We start from the raw sequence: 19,408 nt of genomic DNA, 5'->3' as shown, positions 1-19,408 counted from the left end.
GCACTTTACTCCTTCAGGGAGTAAAGTCTTTTCCTCCTGAGGCATCAGCTCTCTGCGGGGGGAATTACAGAGGAACAAAGAGGAGTCCCTGAACAGCGGTTTTCATATGTTGGGCCATGACAGTTCCACACATTCAGCGGAACAATAAAAATCTTCTGGATCATGTTTAGGGATTGATGGCCAACTCTGTCACACAGGCATTAGTTACAGTAGTGTTTCAGAGGCTCTGCTGGGACTGCATTGTACTTCTACGGTGATGCTCTGTAAATAGCATTAGTTGCGCTCAGTAAAGAATAGACTTGTCACATTTTCAGTGAGGCTAGTCTAGCACAACAGCTTGGAGACCAAGCCACTGTGTACGCATGCATAGACTTGCCAGACAAAGGGATCGGCACTTGTCAGCAATTTTAAACGGACTTAGGGCTGCATACTGTCGCATGTGGGTTTGCTTGAAGGAAGAAAAACCTTCCACACGCACGCACATACGCACTCAGTCGAGCTGAAGGCTGAAGGCAATTTGGCTTCGGTTGCAACAGCTCGCCCTGGGATTGAATGAGGAAACACCTGTGTGTCAGAGTGGTGCTATGGCAACTCTTCCTGTTCTGTGATCAAGGCCAGCATGAGGCTCCTTTTTGAGAGAAGAGCCCACTGAGCAAGGAGTGTGAAGAGACCCTATATCTGGAAAGAACCCAAAGCAGGATCGATCCAGTGCTCATTTTTTCAGTATCTAAGAGAAATGAGTGATAAGACATGGCGCTTTGGTGTGACGTTCAGTCCATACCATAGTCCTTAACATGTGCTAAAGTCCCAAAAAGCTTCCCTCCAGATTCAGTTGAATTGTTTTCACCAAATATACACATCATGCGCAAAGATCCAATCTGTCCAGAACAAACAAATGGAGCATAAAACAAGGGGTTTACCTTGATACCCGACATCATGCTCGCATCACCTGCCCTACTCTGGCAAAGGAAAACAAGGGTGGGGCGATATCAAGGGTTTGATTTAGATTCAGACACTTAAGCCGTTTCTGTTGCAGCACAAGAATCGTCTCTCATTCTAATCTCAGCAGAGATCCACCCTGAGCCAGGAATATCCCAAGATAAATATGGAAAGCGAACAATGCGATTGCTGAGCAGCAACTTCCCATTTTCTACACCTCTCGCCTCTAATCCTCTCCAGCAGCACTCCTGAACTGCCGCTCCTCATCTAAATCTGCCGGCACTCCGGGTGAACAGTCTGATATTACACTGCTGCTTCACTTTCCCTCTGTCATTATCGCCACCAATTCAGCTACTGGCCACACCTTAAAAGGGGGCTCTAACTACCGACTCTCCCCTTGTAATAACAGTTGCTCCAGTCCCTGTGTGAGATATTAAAATTATTCAACCCGAGCCTGGTTATCTAGACAGCTACTAGATCCCATCTACCTCTAAAGCTAAACACTCCTTTCACTGACTGAATTTAGCTGCTTAGGAACAAGAGCCTTTGCGTACACACATTCACACACATGCACTCTTTTTCACTACACTGCTCTACAGATTGAAATGTGACAGGGGTGTTTGATGATTGCATTTGGAATTGGAACAAAAAAAAACAAAACAAAACAAAACAAAAAATCCATAAATGATCAGAAAACAGTGTCATTTTTGTGAGAAAATCATGCACCATCTTTGATCACCATGGAAAATACCTTCATCTTCATCACCGTCGTTATCCGATAAATCCTCGCCCTGTTTTTTTGCATGGGTCCCTGTTATTGAAGCAGGGAGAGACATAGAGAGGCACAGGGAAATTCAAAATAGCATGTTTGGAAAAATAGAGATGGGAAGAGAGGCATTTCAAAAAGTACACACGAATTACAACAGTGCTGATTTAAATACATTCCCACGACACAATTTTCATTTTGCACAGAGAGCATATACAATCGCAGGACTACAAACATAAAAAAAAAAACCTTACAATGAGGAAAAAAACAAACAATTCTATCTTACAGAATTATATATGAACACAACTTCACTGCTACTATAACATGTATCTGTAGCAGAGTCATACACCACTGACATTTTCAGAAAAGCCATTTAAAATTTATCAGGAAAAACAACCCAAGCCTATTTATGTGAGTTACTTTTTTCTAGTCTGTTGGAGAAGCGAGCAGACACACCAACTCATTCAGTTTTTGTTTTCTTTTTATGTTGATCTTTGGAGGATTTTGTGCATTTAAACACTGTAGGAGACTCTAGGAAGTCTCCTTGGTATTAATTTGTAACTTGATAACAGAAAAATGATACTTGAGCACAGGAAAATCAGGAAGCTTTTTGAAAGGAAACGTTTTAAACTACAAATGCAATTTCCCCAGAGCTGCTGAGATCTGAATAAATCCTAACAATGCATCATGCATGCAATTGGTCTGTCCGTCTCTTTGCCCAAAAGAGTCGCTAATATCTTGTCCTTGTGCTGTGTTTCGCAGTAGTACATAAATGTACTCCCCTGGGTCTGCAAGCTATATCTTCACCTACCATTTCCCATACGCATTTGACATCCTTGTCATTTTTTGTTGTTCACCACCAGCAGCACAGTCTAAGGGTATCAGCAGTGATTAGTCAACAGGGCAATCCATCAAAACCATCCATTTAGTAGTCAATCATCCTCTGACAAGCTTTTAAACATATTGGGAATATAAATAAAATAGAAAAATGTTTTCTAATCTTTTCTATTTCTTTTATAAACCTTGCAGATCTTTGGTGATGCCCTGATCTGTTATCTTGATGCCTGTTCAGTTCAGTTCAGGTCCGCTCCTCTTCTGTACTCACTACAGCAAATCCTAATGCTTTTATTGACCTTGGGCGTTTCCTCCAGTGAAAGACCAGAATGAATACAAATTGATAACAAAATATAATAGGCTAATTGACATTGAATTAACAGAACCATTCATTATTCGAAGAAGACGACTTATTCGAATAATGTTTTTGCAGGAGTGATAAGCTTGAGCCTTGCGTGAAACAAATGCCACATCTTCTAACGTCAATTTGCAGGCAATGAACACGATTTCACGGAGAATTTCTGGTCTCTGCCCATGTAATCCTTTTTTTTATTCTCATGACCTTGGGGGAAATTGAGGTGGGGACCATGAAATGTGCTGTAGATTCCCGATCAGTAGGGAAGATCCCAGTAAGCACAGAGGTTCCAAACAGTAATGGCACAGCAGACAAAAGTGGATGCACTCAGACCACGAGACTCAGCAAATGTTAAAGCGTGAACCTCTCTATCCTCTATTTGCTGTAACCGAGAGTTTATAGTATTAGGAAACTTTTTCTGACGTTCATGCCGGAAACGCAGTCAGTCTGGTGGACTCGGACTTGAACGCTATAACTCACAGAAGTCAGAAGCAATGTGGACCTCATCGATACTGGTTAAACAGGCTCTATTTGAATAAATGCGTTGTCCTCTTTGAATACCTCATGCATTGTTAATTGATAGATGCAATACAGTGTTATGCATAATGTAAAAGGCTGAGTGTGATGGTATTTACTGAGCAAATTTATGCTCTGAACTGGAGCCATGGTTGGTACAGCGACTTTGTTTAATCTGCCCATCATTTTTCAATTATAGGGTGAATGAATAATGCAGACTGTATAGCATGTTATATTACTTTTAGATAAACAAAGATAATGATATGAATATGCCAACTTTAAGCTTAAATGCCAACATTTGTGTCATCTCGTTGACAGCAGAAGGTAAGTGGACTGTTGGTGAACAACACCGATTTGTTATTGATGAGATTTTGATTAATATTAATGCCAATATCCAATCTAGTAGCATTTTCTTTATCATTTTCCTTACTGAGCATCAACTTGCTTAGTAGAAACAGAGCAGCATGGGGGCCGCTGCCATGCGTTTAAAGTCATTGTTTTGCAATGCACAACAGTCAAAAAACAAAAACACATCAGTATTAATAAAAGGAATTTCTAAACTTGGAGGCACGGTATTCCAATGCATTGGTTCTCAAATCCCATCTACACTCTATCTACAGCCAAATAATAACAGAAATGTGGGACTCGTATAACAAAATAATTAATCTGGTGTTCCAGTCAGCTACTTGGTGAATATGTTGCTGAATATGTTGTAACTTCTGCGCCAGGATATATTTTTGGAGCCCTCTGTGTCAGCAGCCCAGTTATGCCAGCACAATGATCTTACTGAAGCAAATGTGTTGCTTCAAGTAGCGCTAATGTCAACTTCCCTTTGTAGAAATCAGCTACCATTAAGTTATCAAATGTCACATCTATCATGTTGGCTTTCTAGAAACCTACAAGAAGATTAACAGCCTGAACAGAATATAGAGCTTTGGTGGAGACCGGCATGTCAGGCAGCTACAAATCAGTTGTTGTCATGTTGTTTTATTCTCTTTTTGCCTTTTTAAATGCATTTTCACAACCTGTAGTAACATTAGCTGGCTACTCGTACAAAGAAATAAGATACATAATGGCACCATCTTGACAAAGAAGGAACAACAAGCCAACTCCAACAATGTTTTATGGATTCTTGGGACACATAGACAATACTAGCTAACGCTAACTGTTTTCTGTTCTTCTTTCATTCTAAGTTCTTTCACTAAGTTCTGGCTACTGTTTATTTAAATAGTAGTTTTGCAAGAACTCAGACAACACAAGCTACAGAAATGATGCCAGTAAGCAGGCTGGCATTGCTGGGGCCTTTAGGCCGTGGGTGCTATTACTGGCATGGCTCACTGTTGTAGAACTGGTGACTGTAATAGCGGCACAGGATTTTTCAACTGTCAACCCGGTTGGCAGCAGCCATATACACGGTTGAAGACCTTGGAAAACAATGACAGAATTTGGTCTGGCTTGGTTCTGGTTGAAGGCAGGTGGCAGTGGCTGATGTAACTATGGAGATGCAGTTACATGAGGAGGCCATAACAGTGAGAGTGACAACGGCTTTGTCGAACAGGGAAAAGGAAGCCACATGGAGAACACTCGCTGTCTCAAAATGCTAAAGAATAAGGCCCAAAGAGGGACCTGCATGATAGGAGATCTGGACAAAGTCTCAAATGAGTATTTGCAGGAGAAGATTACTGAGTGAACATAAACTTCGTCAATTATGTAAAAGTCATATGAGACCTATATATAATAAACCAAAGGGAATATTTGGTAGACATTTTAGAGTTTGCAGTTTATTTCCTAAACATGATTAAATAAGACATTGCTAATTGATTCAAAGCTGCTATTAATGTATGTCCCTGGGTACAAACTGGAAGCACAGAAAAAACTAGGAAAGGAGAGGGAGCAATAATCTCCACTGGAAACTCAATAAATATTCAACAATTGTAATAGAGTTTGATTCTTGCTATTAATTTTTAATAGCTATTACTTTTTTGTCTTAAGTGGTCTTTTGGATTATGATTTTATAAAATCATCCTTCTTTTGACAGTGTTGTTAATGATTACAGAAATCAATCAACCTTAAATCTGAAATCTTTCTCTTTTTGGTGATTATAACAACGATCGGTCAACACTTCAAATGTCAATTACAACATTTGACTCCTATCAAATGATTAAAGATAAAATGCAAATCACAAAATCTATCAGGTCACAAATTAATTCTTTTGTTTTTATCAGGAGAGAGCAGATAATTAAGTCATATGAAGTGTTGTCTTCAACATCAAATTAACATTACTGAAGTTAACTGTTAACCTAAAGCTATACACAATATATTAATTGTTAAAATTGGACAATTTTAGGCAGGAACTTGTTAAGGGTGATGTTCTTATTGTATTTTTTTTATCAGATTTTGTGGCAGATTTTCTTTAAATTCTATATAAATAAACTGATTACTAAAAATGAATTGCAATCAATCAAATAAAAAATGTTTAACCTGGTCCAGTGAAGTTCAATGAATTCATGACATAGCTCTATTAATAAAGTCTACAGTGTAAGAGACCCGTGTTATCCAAGATTTAAGACACATGCTGCTTATACTGTAACTCAGTATCAGTATCATAGCCCTAACCCAGCAATGAAAAAGGAAACAAATACTACACAGCTACAGCCAACAATGAGTAAACATAAAACTGGGGATCAGTTGGTTGGTAACTATAAGTGCTTTTCTAATTAACTCATTTATTTTAAACCAGTGCACTACCTTTACAAAAGTAAAAAAAAAAACCAACCTATTATGGATTTTGTCAACCATTCCATTATCATCAGGACCTTTTTTTAAATAAGGCAGAGTGATGCTAATTTATAAATCAGGAGCAGCTCATCAGATATACAATTATAGTCAATTAGTATCCTACCTGTATTTTCTAATCTTCAGTAAAAAGTTGTAGCTCACCATTTCACGAAGAAAGTAGAGTCAAACCATTATCTACAGCCATTAGATTCCACCTGAATTATTCCACAGAGACTGCTAATTGCTTTTTTTTATAGAACAACTTAAGTCATCATTTGATAAAGGTGAAGAACTCTGTGCAGTTTCCTCTGGATCTTAAAAAGGCGTTTCACACATTAAATCATGGTATTGTTAATCATATCCCTTCCAATTTTTATTTATCTGATATAAACGTATTTTTGGTATCTTTAAATCTTATCTTTAGAACGGTAGACGATGATTATGTCACCTTTATATATACAGTATGACCCACTTACCAAAAACTTGTCTTGAAACAAGTTTTTAAACGTATGGCGATGATCCGCTCATTAATCCGGTCATTTAACAGCAGCATGGTTTGGAAACTGGTGTTTTATACTCGGCATGAAAAACAATTCTTCCGGGGCTTGGGCCTCAATAAAAATAAATGGGTTTAAACTAAAGATTAATAGGCACTGTATTGAACAGATTTGAGACATAAAATATCTCAACCTTGCATTATTCAAACGTTAGATTTCAGAAGCATCCAAAAATAGCAAGAAAACTTGCAAACGAACAAAAACGTTTAGACTCAGAGGCTGCTTGCTTTTTCTCTTTGAAATTAGTCTGAAGAGCATCGCTGCCGACTTCTCAAGAAATGAAACAAGTTTCGCTTCCATCATTTTATTACATTTGCTAATATCAGCCTCATAAATAATGAGTTCTGGGCTAAGTAGTGTGTGGAGCATCTGGCTGTAATTGTAAGGTGCCCCGTAAATCCTCTTTTGTACAAATACGTTTTGTTGTAGCTTCTAAAGATGGAAATTCTCATTTCATATTGCATCATGCTTTGTGTTTTGTATTGTCCCTTCAATCTGCTCAGGCTTTGTGTTTTTTTAATGTGCATATATATACTTATTTATTGTTGAGTCTGTGCAGTGGGTTCTGTATTTGCTGTAGGGTTTATGTAACCTAAAGGCCTCTCTAGGGACACTTGGTTTGGGCTACTTATCTTTAAACAAATACAGATTTAATTACAAAATAAATAATAAATAAAAAGCTTCAGGCCTTGCTATGAATTATAAATGATAGAAACACAGTGATTATAGAACACCTTTGCTATCGACATGCTGAAACAATTAGGTTACTGAGTAATAATCCTCAAGACGGGCACAGGTGTCGACGAGTGAGCTCTGTCATTTTGAATTGTTGCCTGTGAGCCCGTGTGTGTGTCAATCGCTGAATCTTTACCAGGGACTGCAAATACGTGACATCTGCAGCGACTCAGCCGGCGATCCTATACTTGACCTTGAATGTTTGAAGCAATGCCACAGTGAAAAGTGTGCGCCATTAAAATAAAACTACAATGAAGTGCAGAGTTTCCTTTTTGAATAGCTGGCCTTCAGGTGTCTAAATCTGCATTGCTTCAAAACAGGCAGGCATGTAGAATAACAGCTATTATTCATGTTCCTTGACAGGTAAAATAGAAACCTGTCGCATTTATCAAATCGGGTTCAAACTAAATCGCACTCGATTGGGCTTACTCGTTACACGGAGGAAATCAAAATGAAACATTTCATAAAGACAGCCTAGTTTGCAATATAGTTTTATATGAATAAACCCAAGCATGCGTACGTGTGTACACATACACCCACGCACTTACACGCAGACATTAAGATACAGAGTGCTCTCACACTCTGGAGGCTTCTTGACTGAATCCACAATTCACTCAATACATCGTGGAAGGGCTGAATGTTAACTGCCTTTCCTTTGCTGGAAAAAGGTTCACTGACAATAGATGGGCCTTGGAGTTAAATATCAGAAAGGTCAGAATGTGGAAAGGGACTTAGTGAAATGTGAAATGTTGCAGCCTTGACAATTTAGAGCAGTTATATTCAGTCTGTAATCCTCAGGTGGCCGTTTTCCCTTGTTCTTCTCTCTTTTTCTCTTTCTGTTGTTTTTTTCTTTCCCTCTCTGTCTGTCTGTCTGTCTGTCTGTCTTCATCTCCCTCAATCTGTCTTCCTACATAGAGGTGAAGGCACAGCTTGGGAGGGACACATAAGAGAGAATGATGGAGAATGCAGCTAAAAGGTTAAGGAGGCTGTAATCCTGCTGTAAAGGACAGCCAAAACTCACACTGTGATTCAGCTGCTCCAAAAAATTCAACAAAAATAAATAAATAAATAAAAAACTCCCAAAACAAATAAAGGCCAGCAAGCTGTCTTTCTGCCCGACGACAGCTTCATAATAGAAAGGGACAAGTTTCACAGAGGCCGCGGGCTTCTGAGTATAAATGCAACCTAACACAATGGGGAATCAATATGGAAATTAATAAACACACCCGTAAGCAAAATCAATAACGGCACTGGTATCGCTGGATATATTCGTATCACTATATGTCCCTACACACGAGTACGAGGGCACTGCAATTCCAGCCCTGCGAAGGCAGTAAAGATGAAGACCGCAAGCTAACAAGCAAGTGTAAATGTGAATAATGGATCATTTTGAATGTTTAAAAATCATAAATTCCCCTTAATATTTATCTTACACCTCAAGGAGACAAATAGCAACGCATTGTGGTGCTTGCTTACAAGTAAAGTCCGCAAGGCACCATTAATCGCTTTATCCCTCCTAAACACACAGACAGGTGCGCAATTACAAATGCATGATGTGTGTGAAAGTATTGCTCAATTTTTTAAGATACCAAATTTGGAAGACTGAATTCTTTACGTGTAACATTATATGTCACAGTGTGGCCAGGGACATGCGTGTGAATAATTTATCACACTTAAGAGGAAATCCGAGGGGCTGTGGAAGCTCGGTCTATCTTAACAAGAGATAGGAGATGCAACAAATTGTTTTTTCCTCTTTAAATGGGCTTTAAGACTCCACAGGCTGTGTCCACCATTTCTTTTTAATTTGGGATAAACAAAGAACAGAACAGAGATATTGAGCCTTGGATTGACTGGGGAAGCTGGACAGCACAGCAGCAGGAGGCCACTGAATAGGAACTTCCTGCTTAGGTCATGCTTTGCATCTCAAGTCAGCGCGATTGCATCTGCTGGCCGGCAACAGCCTTCCCTCACTAGGGTCATCAAACATCGCAGATAGATAATTGTAAAATATCATAGGAGCAATTTTCTCTAAAACAAAAACAAGGGGCATCTGCTCTGTTTTCAAATCACACAAGCCAATATTTGTTCTTGTTTTCTTGGAAAGTTTTCGCCCTGTCTGCTTGGCGTACAGATCTTCTCGGCAGCACTCAGAGAGCAGCCCCTCCTTCCTCGAGGCAAGCACAGTCGGCCAACCAACAGGATTACCATGGTGTGTTACTGTTTGCCGCGGCCCTGCTGCAGTCTAACCAGGACTGGGGCTCTTATACAGTTTTCACATCTTTCTAGCATCTGGAGGTCATCTGGTAAGATGGAAAAAAAAACTGTACCATGTTTCTTCTGGGGTAGTTAATCTACAGGTTTGGCAACCGATCGGACTGTTCAGTACTGGCGCTGAGCTGAGTAACACATGGCAGCTTGCTGCCTATGAGGGCTGTATAGGAATGATAGTTGAGTGGTCCAAATCAAGCCAAAATGTACAACAGATTTTGCTGCACTTATCTCAAATGGACTCATGATGAGGGATGAATTTAGGAGTCGGAAAGGTTGATCTCAGAGTGTCTCTCAGAATCAGCGTTATTCAGAGACGTGAGCATGAAGGACTCTGAGGACGGGTTTTACAAGCAGGCTGCAAGCAATGAAAGCGACACGCTGTAAAACCTGGTACGAAATAATGTGAGCATTATACAAACAAGAAGCGCACGGTGCACCAAAACTCCACCTCGTCGAAAGCATGTGAATTTACAGGTCTTTTTTTTTTCGTGTTTGTCGATCAATTTCACAATGCAAAGCTCTTTTACAGATAAACATTGACCTCATCTGGGTTTGTCCTCACAAAATTGACCCATCTACAGCCAATCTAGCACTCTGAATACTGCTTAGCTGTGTCCCCGCACATCATTACCCCCCTCTTCACTCCATTCACTCTGACTCAGAGCAGGAAAATGACTGAGTGATATAACCAAGGCTCCAGTGTCTCCGGCGCTGTCGCTGCTCCATGCTCTCGGTACGTGCTGTAAGGCCACATCAGAGAGAGCGAGTGAGCAGTGGGCTACGGTGCTGATGTTGCACATTAGATCACCTACACATGACCTCAAACGCTACCTGCTCGGACATCTTGGATGTGCGGTGCTGTGGTAGAGGGCAGAGACCATCTCTGTCTTTCTCGCTTGCTCTTCTAGAGCAACACTGTGGTCAGTGCAAACATCAGATTGTTTATGAACAAAGAGAAACGCTCTGGTGAATTAGCCCCGTCGAAATTAGCTGCAAAACCTGCGCTCACTCTAACAATCAACCATGCTGGTATTGAAAAAATAAACATCTAGTGCAATCTGTATTGAGCTTTATGTTATTTTTTTATTTAAGGAGTCTTTCTTTGATCTTTGTTCAGGGCACTGCTAGAGAGGTTTAAAGGCTTTCCCTCTGTTTAATGGAGGAAAATGAGCCGCAGCTTTGATATCAGTGCATCAGATGTTTTACTTGCACAATGCTCTGCAGGACGCTAATGGCGCAGAATCCATATGATAGGCTTTCTCTATTGTTTGCTGGAAATTAATCCCTTATAACTGAATTCTATAACCTCATATTTAACCTTTTTTTTTTTTTTTCACTGTGGTTTTACTATGCAAAACACTCTCTGAGTCATCGTATGGGAAGACTTTACCTCATGCACGCAGGAATCTTATTATGATCACATCCGATGTCTTTTAGGGATTTGTACTTTTCTCAATTGATCGGCATCACCACTACAGCAAAGGTGCTTCATGCCTTTTACTCAGCTCCTGTCACAACTGCATACTGTTGCTTGGCAACAATCACACAACCATTTCATCCAGAATCACCATTTTTCTTTCTGAAAATCCGTTACGGTTACAGATTGGAAAATTGGTAGTGGAGACGTTATTGGTACTGAATATGAACAGTGTGTATGACTCTACTGCATTATACCGGTCTGTACTGCAAAAACATAAAACCTTGTGTGTGTATATCTGTGTACATGCACAGAGATACACTTGGTTATAGTGCATTTACTTATAATTTTACAGAGAGGATTTAACCAAAAGTAGGAACTAAAAAACAACAATTAAAAATATATATTATCATTCACATGACTCATGAACTGTTTCCTCTTCAATTTTCCAATTAAAAAAAAAAATCATCCTTGTTGGAAGTATTTATTTATTTATTTTATTATGACCGAAACCAAAGTGCGCCTGGTAAGAATGAATTATGCTTCATTTTCTCGGGTGAGTCAGCAAAAGCCATGATTAGTGGAAGCAGTTTAAAAAAAAAGGTGAATCTCATATAAAGTGTTTCCATGGAGACTGAAAATGATGAACTTTGTGTTTATAACAACAGAGGAACTATACAACAGTCAGCTCTCTGCACAATAATATGTCAGAACAACCAACATATAAAACTTATGATAAACCATTTTCTCATTACCAAACACGGGGAAGATAATTGAAAAATTCCAACTGGAAGGGGAATATTAAATAGATATTTCTGTGTATATTCCACAACTGGGACTAATTCAGAAGCAGAAGTGCCTGAAGGGCTAGTCTGTCTCGAACAAAATTGGTTTACCAAAGCTGAATGTACGAAGCACAGAGTGAGGCCAAGAGCTGTCTCCTGTCTCCGTGGAAATCAACAGCAGAGGTCTCCCAGCTGAAACGGAATCTTTACTGTGCAGCGAGATATGCTCAGGATCCCAACTTTAAGGCTACCTGGAAGGGCCCCCGGTGCCTTAAGGGAAAGCTGGGAAAATTAACACTCTTTTGTCACCAGTGGTTGTGCTTTAGCCGCTGCTAATAAAATCGTGATGTGCTTTTCCGTGGCTGCGCGTGAGGCCATTTGCTACACGGATAGATCAAAGCTGTCGTGCCAGTAAAACACCCCACCGCCCCTTATTTGAACAATGGGAATAATCAATTTGAGATAGAGGTGGCGTTACACTTTTTTTTGTTGAAAATTAAATCAACCGCTGATGCTGGGGTGCTTTCAGGTGTCGTGCTTGACGAATACTTTCAATAAGCGGCTTAAGTGCTGTCTGAAACGTGACTCAAGTTCCTTGTGTAGCAAATTAACATTTCAGGGATAATAATATTCATTTAAAATGGCATTTATGCTTCTGATTTAATCAGCAGTTGTATTTACCTTTAAACAAATGCACTTTAGACATGAACAATCCACACAGTGTTGTGAAAAAAAAAAACACAGGTTATCAGTAGACATCACAATCTATCGCTGAACAAAAATTCTGCTGCTTATTTGGAGACCTGCAGTTTTACTCCTTGACTTTAGCTCGCACATTTAAACAACACAACAACCTAAACACACACACACACTTACTCACACAGGCATGCAGCACAGCACAGCCACTCACTCATCTTTCACACTCATGTCAAGGTTGATCTGAGTCACAAGTCCCATGTTCATCCCAATTAGCACTTTGATTTGGGAGTTGATAGGTGGTGATATTGGCAGCTTTGGAAGGATGCACCCATCACTCTCCTCTCTCTTTCACTCTTTCAATTCCTCCCTTTCGTTCCATGTTTTTTTTTCTTTCTTTTTCTTTTTTTTTACATACCTCCTTTTCTACACATTTTCTTGTTGGGTTTCCTGGCACATTCCTTGGATATTCTTTTGACTGTAAAATGAATGGAAAAACTACAAAATAACAGAGAGCTCTGGAAAAGATCGCATGTGACATGCAACAACTCAGACTGAGTTAGAACCCGTCTTCTCCCTCTTTCCCTCCTCCTCCCACCCTCCCGGTCTTCATCAACAACAAGAACAACAGAGGACCTTTTGAAAAAGTAACTGGGGTGTTGCTGCAGAAATATTCCAAAATGGTGGAATGAATTTGCTGCACCCTGGGACACAAGAAGCCCATATTCACATGCACTTCTATTTAAGACCCATTACGACCACACGGAAGGCAGAGAGGCTAGGTTTTGGAAGATTTTGGAGCTCACATCCGAATCTGTTAAGTGTTATTTGACGTTATATGTGCGACGCTCGGAGCACTTAACATTTCAAGCCCATTTTCCTGTGTGGCTCTCCTTCAAGTGATAAAGAATAGGGTCTGTTTAAAAGAGATATATAGAAATCAAACACTTTTAGCAATGTCAGTCTTCACAAATTCCCAATCTGTGTTTGCCTTTTTGCACAAAGTCTCCTCTTGCATTTCTCTTTGTGGAAAGACAAACTGGAAGTAGAAAGGAGAGTAAAGGGTCTTACATAGGTCAGGCTGATGCCACAGGCCTCTCATGTACCAGACAGAATATTTCACCAACCCTACAGAAGATCATTCACTTATGAGGCAGGCTACTAATTGCTAATATCCCCAGAACAATCAAGACAGTGAGGGTAGGAAGGTGCACCGAGTATTTCCAATCTGTTTCATGTCTGATTAGATTTCGTTTTTCTTTGTTTATTTTTCTCAATAAGTCATATTTAAGAAGTCATTTAGTCATCAAAAGAGGAACCTCTAACAGTGGCATGGAAGGGGAGAGTTGATGAAAAGACTAAATGAGAGATCTAGTCAAGATGGGATGTCGTATGATGGACACGGACACAGCATGCGCTAAACAACGGTTCATGCTTCGCGCAAAAAACAAAGGTGGCACAAAATCTTAGAGAAGAAGACAGAAGGAAGTGGGAAGCAGAGACAGGAAAGAAGAGGAGGAGAGGTTTGGTTTCTTCCTGTGTACTCGACACACTCACCATCCTCTGTTGGAACATAGATGTTTAGGTAAAGACAATCCTCATGTTGATCTTGTATGTATGTGGTAACTATATCCAGGTTGAAAGTGAACCATATCGGCATCATTATCTCTGGCACGGCATTGTGTATATTTTGAGGGCAGACAGGAGCAAAATGGGTGGCGTTCTTGATTCCTGACCAGGAAGATGGAGGCTCCGGGGGCATGAAGCGTTTTTCTCCCACGGGGGAGGCAGCGTAAGGAACCCCCAGATACTGGTCGACCGGCCCGAGAATCTCGCTAGGCAGGGGGACCCTCACCCCTCTGAGTTTTCCATACTGTGTGTTCACAGTGGGGTGGTAGTTCTGACCACTCACAGCCGCAAAGCACCAACAAAAACTTAACACCCACAAGGACACGCTGAAATTGGTGCAATTATAGGCACCGTGCCAGTTCTGCGAGGGGAAACGATTTCTCCCGGGAGAAAACCACATGGTCCTTGTGAGCGAGTACAAGTGCAAGTGACCAACATACAAGCCAGGGCACCGCCCTCAGCAAATGCACAGGCTTCCCACTCAGCCCTGTAGTGCAGGCACCTGAGGGACAGTCATCAGCTGGGATACCGGAGCCCACCAGCTTACAGATGAGACAGTCAAAAGTTGCGCAGTTCCTGTCTGTGGCGAGGTCCTTATTCACTGTCCTTCCTCTGCTCGTCGGATCTTCTAACCAGTGCTACAAAAGAAGAGGACAGAAAAATTAATGACAGTTAATCGAAAATCCACCTGTTTGCTCCCATTTTCAATCAGTCATTTTTATCCACTTTTTGAGTCCTTTTTTATTTTTTAGTCATGACATAAAAAAAGGCTCACATAAACATGACAGAGCTCTTAGTGCAATCATCAATCCATATAATCAAGAACCTGTCTTTGACTTGGATATTGCAATTAAGTGCCGGGTAACTTGTCAAGATGTACCAAATAATGCTAACAGGACAATTGAAGTGTGAAAGCCATCAGCTGTCAGTAGGTAATTATTCTCTACTTTACAGTCTGACGTTTATATTAATGGTTAATATTTAGACAAAAGGCAGTGGTAAAACTAGCAGTGGGAGTCATACACACGTAATAACACGCTAAAAATTTCATGTCATTTTCACTGCGTAGCCCTTTGGAGTAGTTATGCATAAGGTATAAATTAAATGTCATTCTCATTGTTTGCTCATTCAAGAGATCACTTTTTGGGATGAACACAAAAGGGGGGGAAGGGGAGGATGTTCGCTACAGGCAGCAGGTCCCTCCAGTGACAGCGCTGCAAATGCTAATCAACAGTCCCAGGGTGAACCAGTAACAACACCTTCCCACGCTGCTTGATCAATTTTCAATTTCTGTGGCTTAGGGTCCCTCTCAACCTTGTGTGCCTACTGCAGAGTTTGCTCTAATAACAATGGAGAAGAAAAGCCAGCATTTAGAGGAGGATATTGCATTCCAAAATGACTGTGTAAATGATTTATAATGTATCAGCAGCCGTTGGAGGGCACCTAACCGCTGAGAGAAACCAATCCTGACGTTTCTGGAGGTGCTGTTATCGCTAGGCAGCTATTACCATCCGCCGCAGCTGTGGATCAGCAGACAGTCTGCCGGTGAAATCTATATGCTTAGTTGTATATGCAAAACCTCACTTCAGATCAAAAACATAATGCATACGTGCATGCACATATTTAGTAAATACTTAAAATCAGGCCACTTTCAATAACACTTGGATAAATGGAACATGTGCGCTGGACAATTCTGCTCAGAGATGGTGGCACACAGAGTCCCTGTTAAATGATAATACACGAAAAAAAACAAACATCCATATCCAGTGTGGGGACTAAAAGGTATTCATTGCTGGGGGGGCAAATGGTGGAAAAGGTGTGTGTGTGTGTGTTTTATATAAAACATTTTGTTTATTATGTAAATTTTACACAAGACATGGACCTACAATAAACCAATTCCACAGCATTCAAAGGCCGAGCTAATGTGAAACACTTGAACATAATCAGATACTGTGAAAACACAGCTCTATAAGAAATAACCTGCAAAAGCATGATAAATAAAAACTACACTGTAAGAAATTTCCCCATTAACTAACAGCAAAGCACCGGCAGCTACAGCGATCAAATTTGAACTGCTATTTTGCAGTTATTGTTTTCTATATCAACTTCTATATCAGCTTATAACTGTAAAAGAATTGAAAAATCACAGTACAATACAAGTCTCACGTTATAGTTTTGATAGCTTGCTTGCAACCATACAGAAAAGTTTATTACTGTAAAATCTAATAACATGTACTTGAACTAAGACAAGAAATCACCTTCGCTACACTCCCTGCACTCTTTACACCGCACGATTATGGGAATGCTGCCATATTCAAGACGAGAACTAACCAATTGCTAAGTGTTTTGGTCATTGTGGCTTATTTTCTTGACCAAGAAACCATGCCCTGCATCTCCAGTAATTAAAGCTTAAACACAAAGTAACTAAACTCAAAGTAACAGCACTTAAATAAATTATTTAAGCTTAAGGTTTGCTCTTGTATTCGCCGAAGAAAAAATAGTGCATTATGCACAGCAGCTTGCTGATGATATTTTTTCCTGTTTTTTAAAGTAATTTGTTGCAATGTTCTTCTATTTAACACAACAGCCTTGTGCAAAATCCTACTATATAGATATATATTTTAGAGATACACTAAAATAAATTTGCTGTATGTCTAACAATCACTCCACCTTATTCATATTCAGCCTATTAATACCAATAAAATGTCGTCCACATCCTTTAAAAAAACACAAACGCACCACAAACTATACTCTTAAATTACCACAAGGTAAAATAAATACCAATGAAACTATTTCTAAAACAGATTTTGCCTAGTATTCTAATCTTCATAACGGCAGGATACATTGCATTAAAGCTAAGTATTTAAGTACTATTAAATTCTAATGACAGACAGCTAATGGCCAGGCCTATATGTCAGGTTGTTTTTCAAAAACAGTTTCTGCTTCAATTGCACATGATTTGTGTTTGATTTCAAGTTATGCCATAAAAAAGCTCCACATATTGATTCCCTGAAAAAACAGAAATGCTTGACAAAGGAGGCTTCATAAAGGCCATCCATTCACACATTTGCAGACACAGATAGTCAATTTTCCATCGCGATTTTAAATGAAGTCTTTTCTGTTTGGATTTTCTCACACCGTCTGAGAATAGGAGTGATGGGACTAATTCTAGTCAAGATAAAATACATCAGGTCAAACTTTTTAATCAGGACATAGCAAGGACATAGGACACTGTGATGGAGTGTGTGTGTTTAGAGGACACACAGCACAGAGGACTTCATCAGTCTCTTCTCCAACAGCATCTCAGAGGTCCTCCGCTTTGATCTCTCTACCTGCTGAAGCACTGCCAAGGGAGAAACAGAGAGAGAGAGCGATTGCATGAGTTCTCCCTCATCATCCCAGAAATATTGATCGTCTCATCACTGTGGCCTTGCAGCCCGTAATAAATACAGCTGGAGTGATGGAGGCGGAAGGAGGGGGGCAGCATGGGTAGGTGGGTGCTGTGCTGACTCTAAGTCAGGTTATTAGCCCTTAATGCAAGACGGCACTCCACCAAGTACATGCCATTAAACACCCTCCTCCCCAATTCTCCAGTGCCTGATTAATGGGACATGTGAAATATCTGGCAGTCCAAATCATATTTAGCATTATTCAAAATGGCCACACTGGTGCATCATGTGAGTACAGATCTCATATATAGAAGAGAAAAAACACACATTTTATTTCTCTTTATATTGGTCTGAGTCCAGAGCCGTGCACACTTACTGTAGAAGACCCTTTGTTCTCCTACAGCAGAGAGATTTCTGCATCGCAATAAAAGTCCGAGCCAAATGTACTCCTACGCTCCGACATCCCTTAGAGAGAGGCTGAATGGACTCTGATAAAAAAGGAACCAATAAGAGTTCTGAGTAGATGGGGCATCTGACTCGCCACACTCTGTTATTATAGTAACTAGTCTGCAACAAAAGCATTCACAAAAGCTGCATTAGTCTTCTGGAACATCTAACTTCAAACGAAGCCATCCCGACCTCAGAGGGTGTAATCAGTGATTACAAATGCAGCGCTGTTACATGGAAACCGAGGGACAATGTAATGTGATGCAAAAAAATGATTAGGGCAGCCCACTGAAGGTCAGTGCTTTAAAGCATCAATCGAAGATAGCCAATTCAACTCAGATTCTCTGAGTTGCACATTTGATTACCCGTGTGACATCACATGGTCATTGGTCAACCAGTGGGAGGAGCAAAAATCTAAGAGTGCTACTATTTTCCATCCATCCATCCTCTGCCACTTATCAAATTCAGGGTTGCACGGGGGCTGGAGCCTATGCCATTTGGAAACCTTTCAAAAACTCAGGCAGAGCTTGTCTATCAACGAACAACAATGTTGTGTGCTACCTGGATAATTATACAAATCATTGTAATACCTTGGTATTATCATGAAAGGATGGGCAAAATAAGTAAATACATAATAAATAATGAGCGGACATTTAAATCATTATACTGAATGAGCTAATCTTATTTTATAGACAAAACTCTTGTTCTTTTAAGGAACAGTCAATATAATGGAAAGCAGACCAAAGTATCCAGGTGGTAACTTTAGCTTGAACTTCTTAAAATTGTCTTCACCTTTGATTTGTGCTACCAAAAGATGCTAAGGCCACTTTTTCAGACAAGCTCTTTTTATGACAGGATTACTCTCTGGTCTCTTTGTTTTCAATACTGTGGAAAATACATATCTCTCTAAATGGTCTGCTTACACATGTTTGTTTCAAATATGCGAGGGACCTTTATACACCAAAATCAGTGATGAATGTATGCACACTGTGCATGTGTTAGCTCACAGACACACTCTTTACATAAGCTCCTGGGCTCGACAAAAACAGCATGCCATATTAAATCAATGAGATTGGCATGTTTCAGAAACAACATTTACAAAATGTCAAAGCCAAACTGCGGCATCATAAGGCTCCTGCTGGGAACCAGTGTAGTGAGCAATAAGGGGCCACTCTTCCCTTCTCTTCCTTTTTTCGTCAGACACAGAGTTGTGCAGTCATTATTACTTAGGAGATTTGGCACTAAATCAAGGACAAAAACGCGGCACATACTGACTGCTAATCACCGCGGTGAT

General features: G+C 40.1%; 1 protein-coding gene across 4 annotated transcripts in view; it reads right to left on the bottom strand.

The window, feature by feature from the left end:
* nlgn3a (neuroligin 3a) overlaps positions 1–19,408 on the bottom strand; it is a 133,499-nt gene that overhangs the window by 95,779 nt on the left and 18,312 nt on the right. The window contains exons 2-4 of one of the 4 annotated variants that reach the window (XM_006781603.3): positions 14,207–14,916; positions 13,068–13,127; positions 1,691–1,750 (exon numbers count right to left, since the gene is read on the bottom strand). In XM_006781603.3, coding sequence (XP_006781666.1) covers positions 1,691–1,750; positions 13,068–13,127; positions 14,207–14,678 — 592 coding nt within the window. In that variant the 5' untranslated portion in view covers positions 14,679–14,916. Of the gene's footprint in view, positions 1–1,690; positions 1,751–13,067; positions 13,128–14,206; positions 14,917–19,408 lie in introns of those variants that run through there. The other 3 variants (XM_035910931.2, XM_006781604.3, XM_087848831.1) reach the window with 3 other exon arrangements.

The sequence above is a fragment of the Neolamprologus brichardi genome, chromosome 2 (genome assembly GCF_056152115.1).
Source record: "Neolamprologus brichardi isolate AB-2024 chromosome 2, ASM5615211v1, whole genome shotgun sequence".
Classification (NCBI taxonomy): Eukaryota; Metazoa; Chordata; class Actinopteri; order Cichliformes; family Cichlidae; genus Neolamprologus; species Neolamprologus brichardi.
This window is presented reverse-complemented; position numbering and strand designations above follow the sequence as displayed.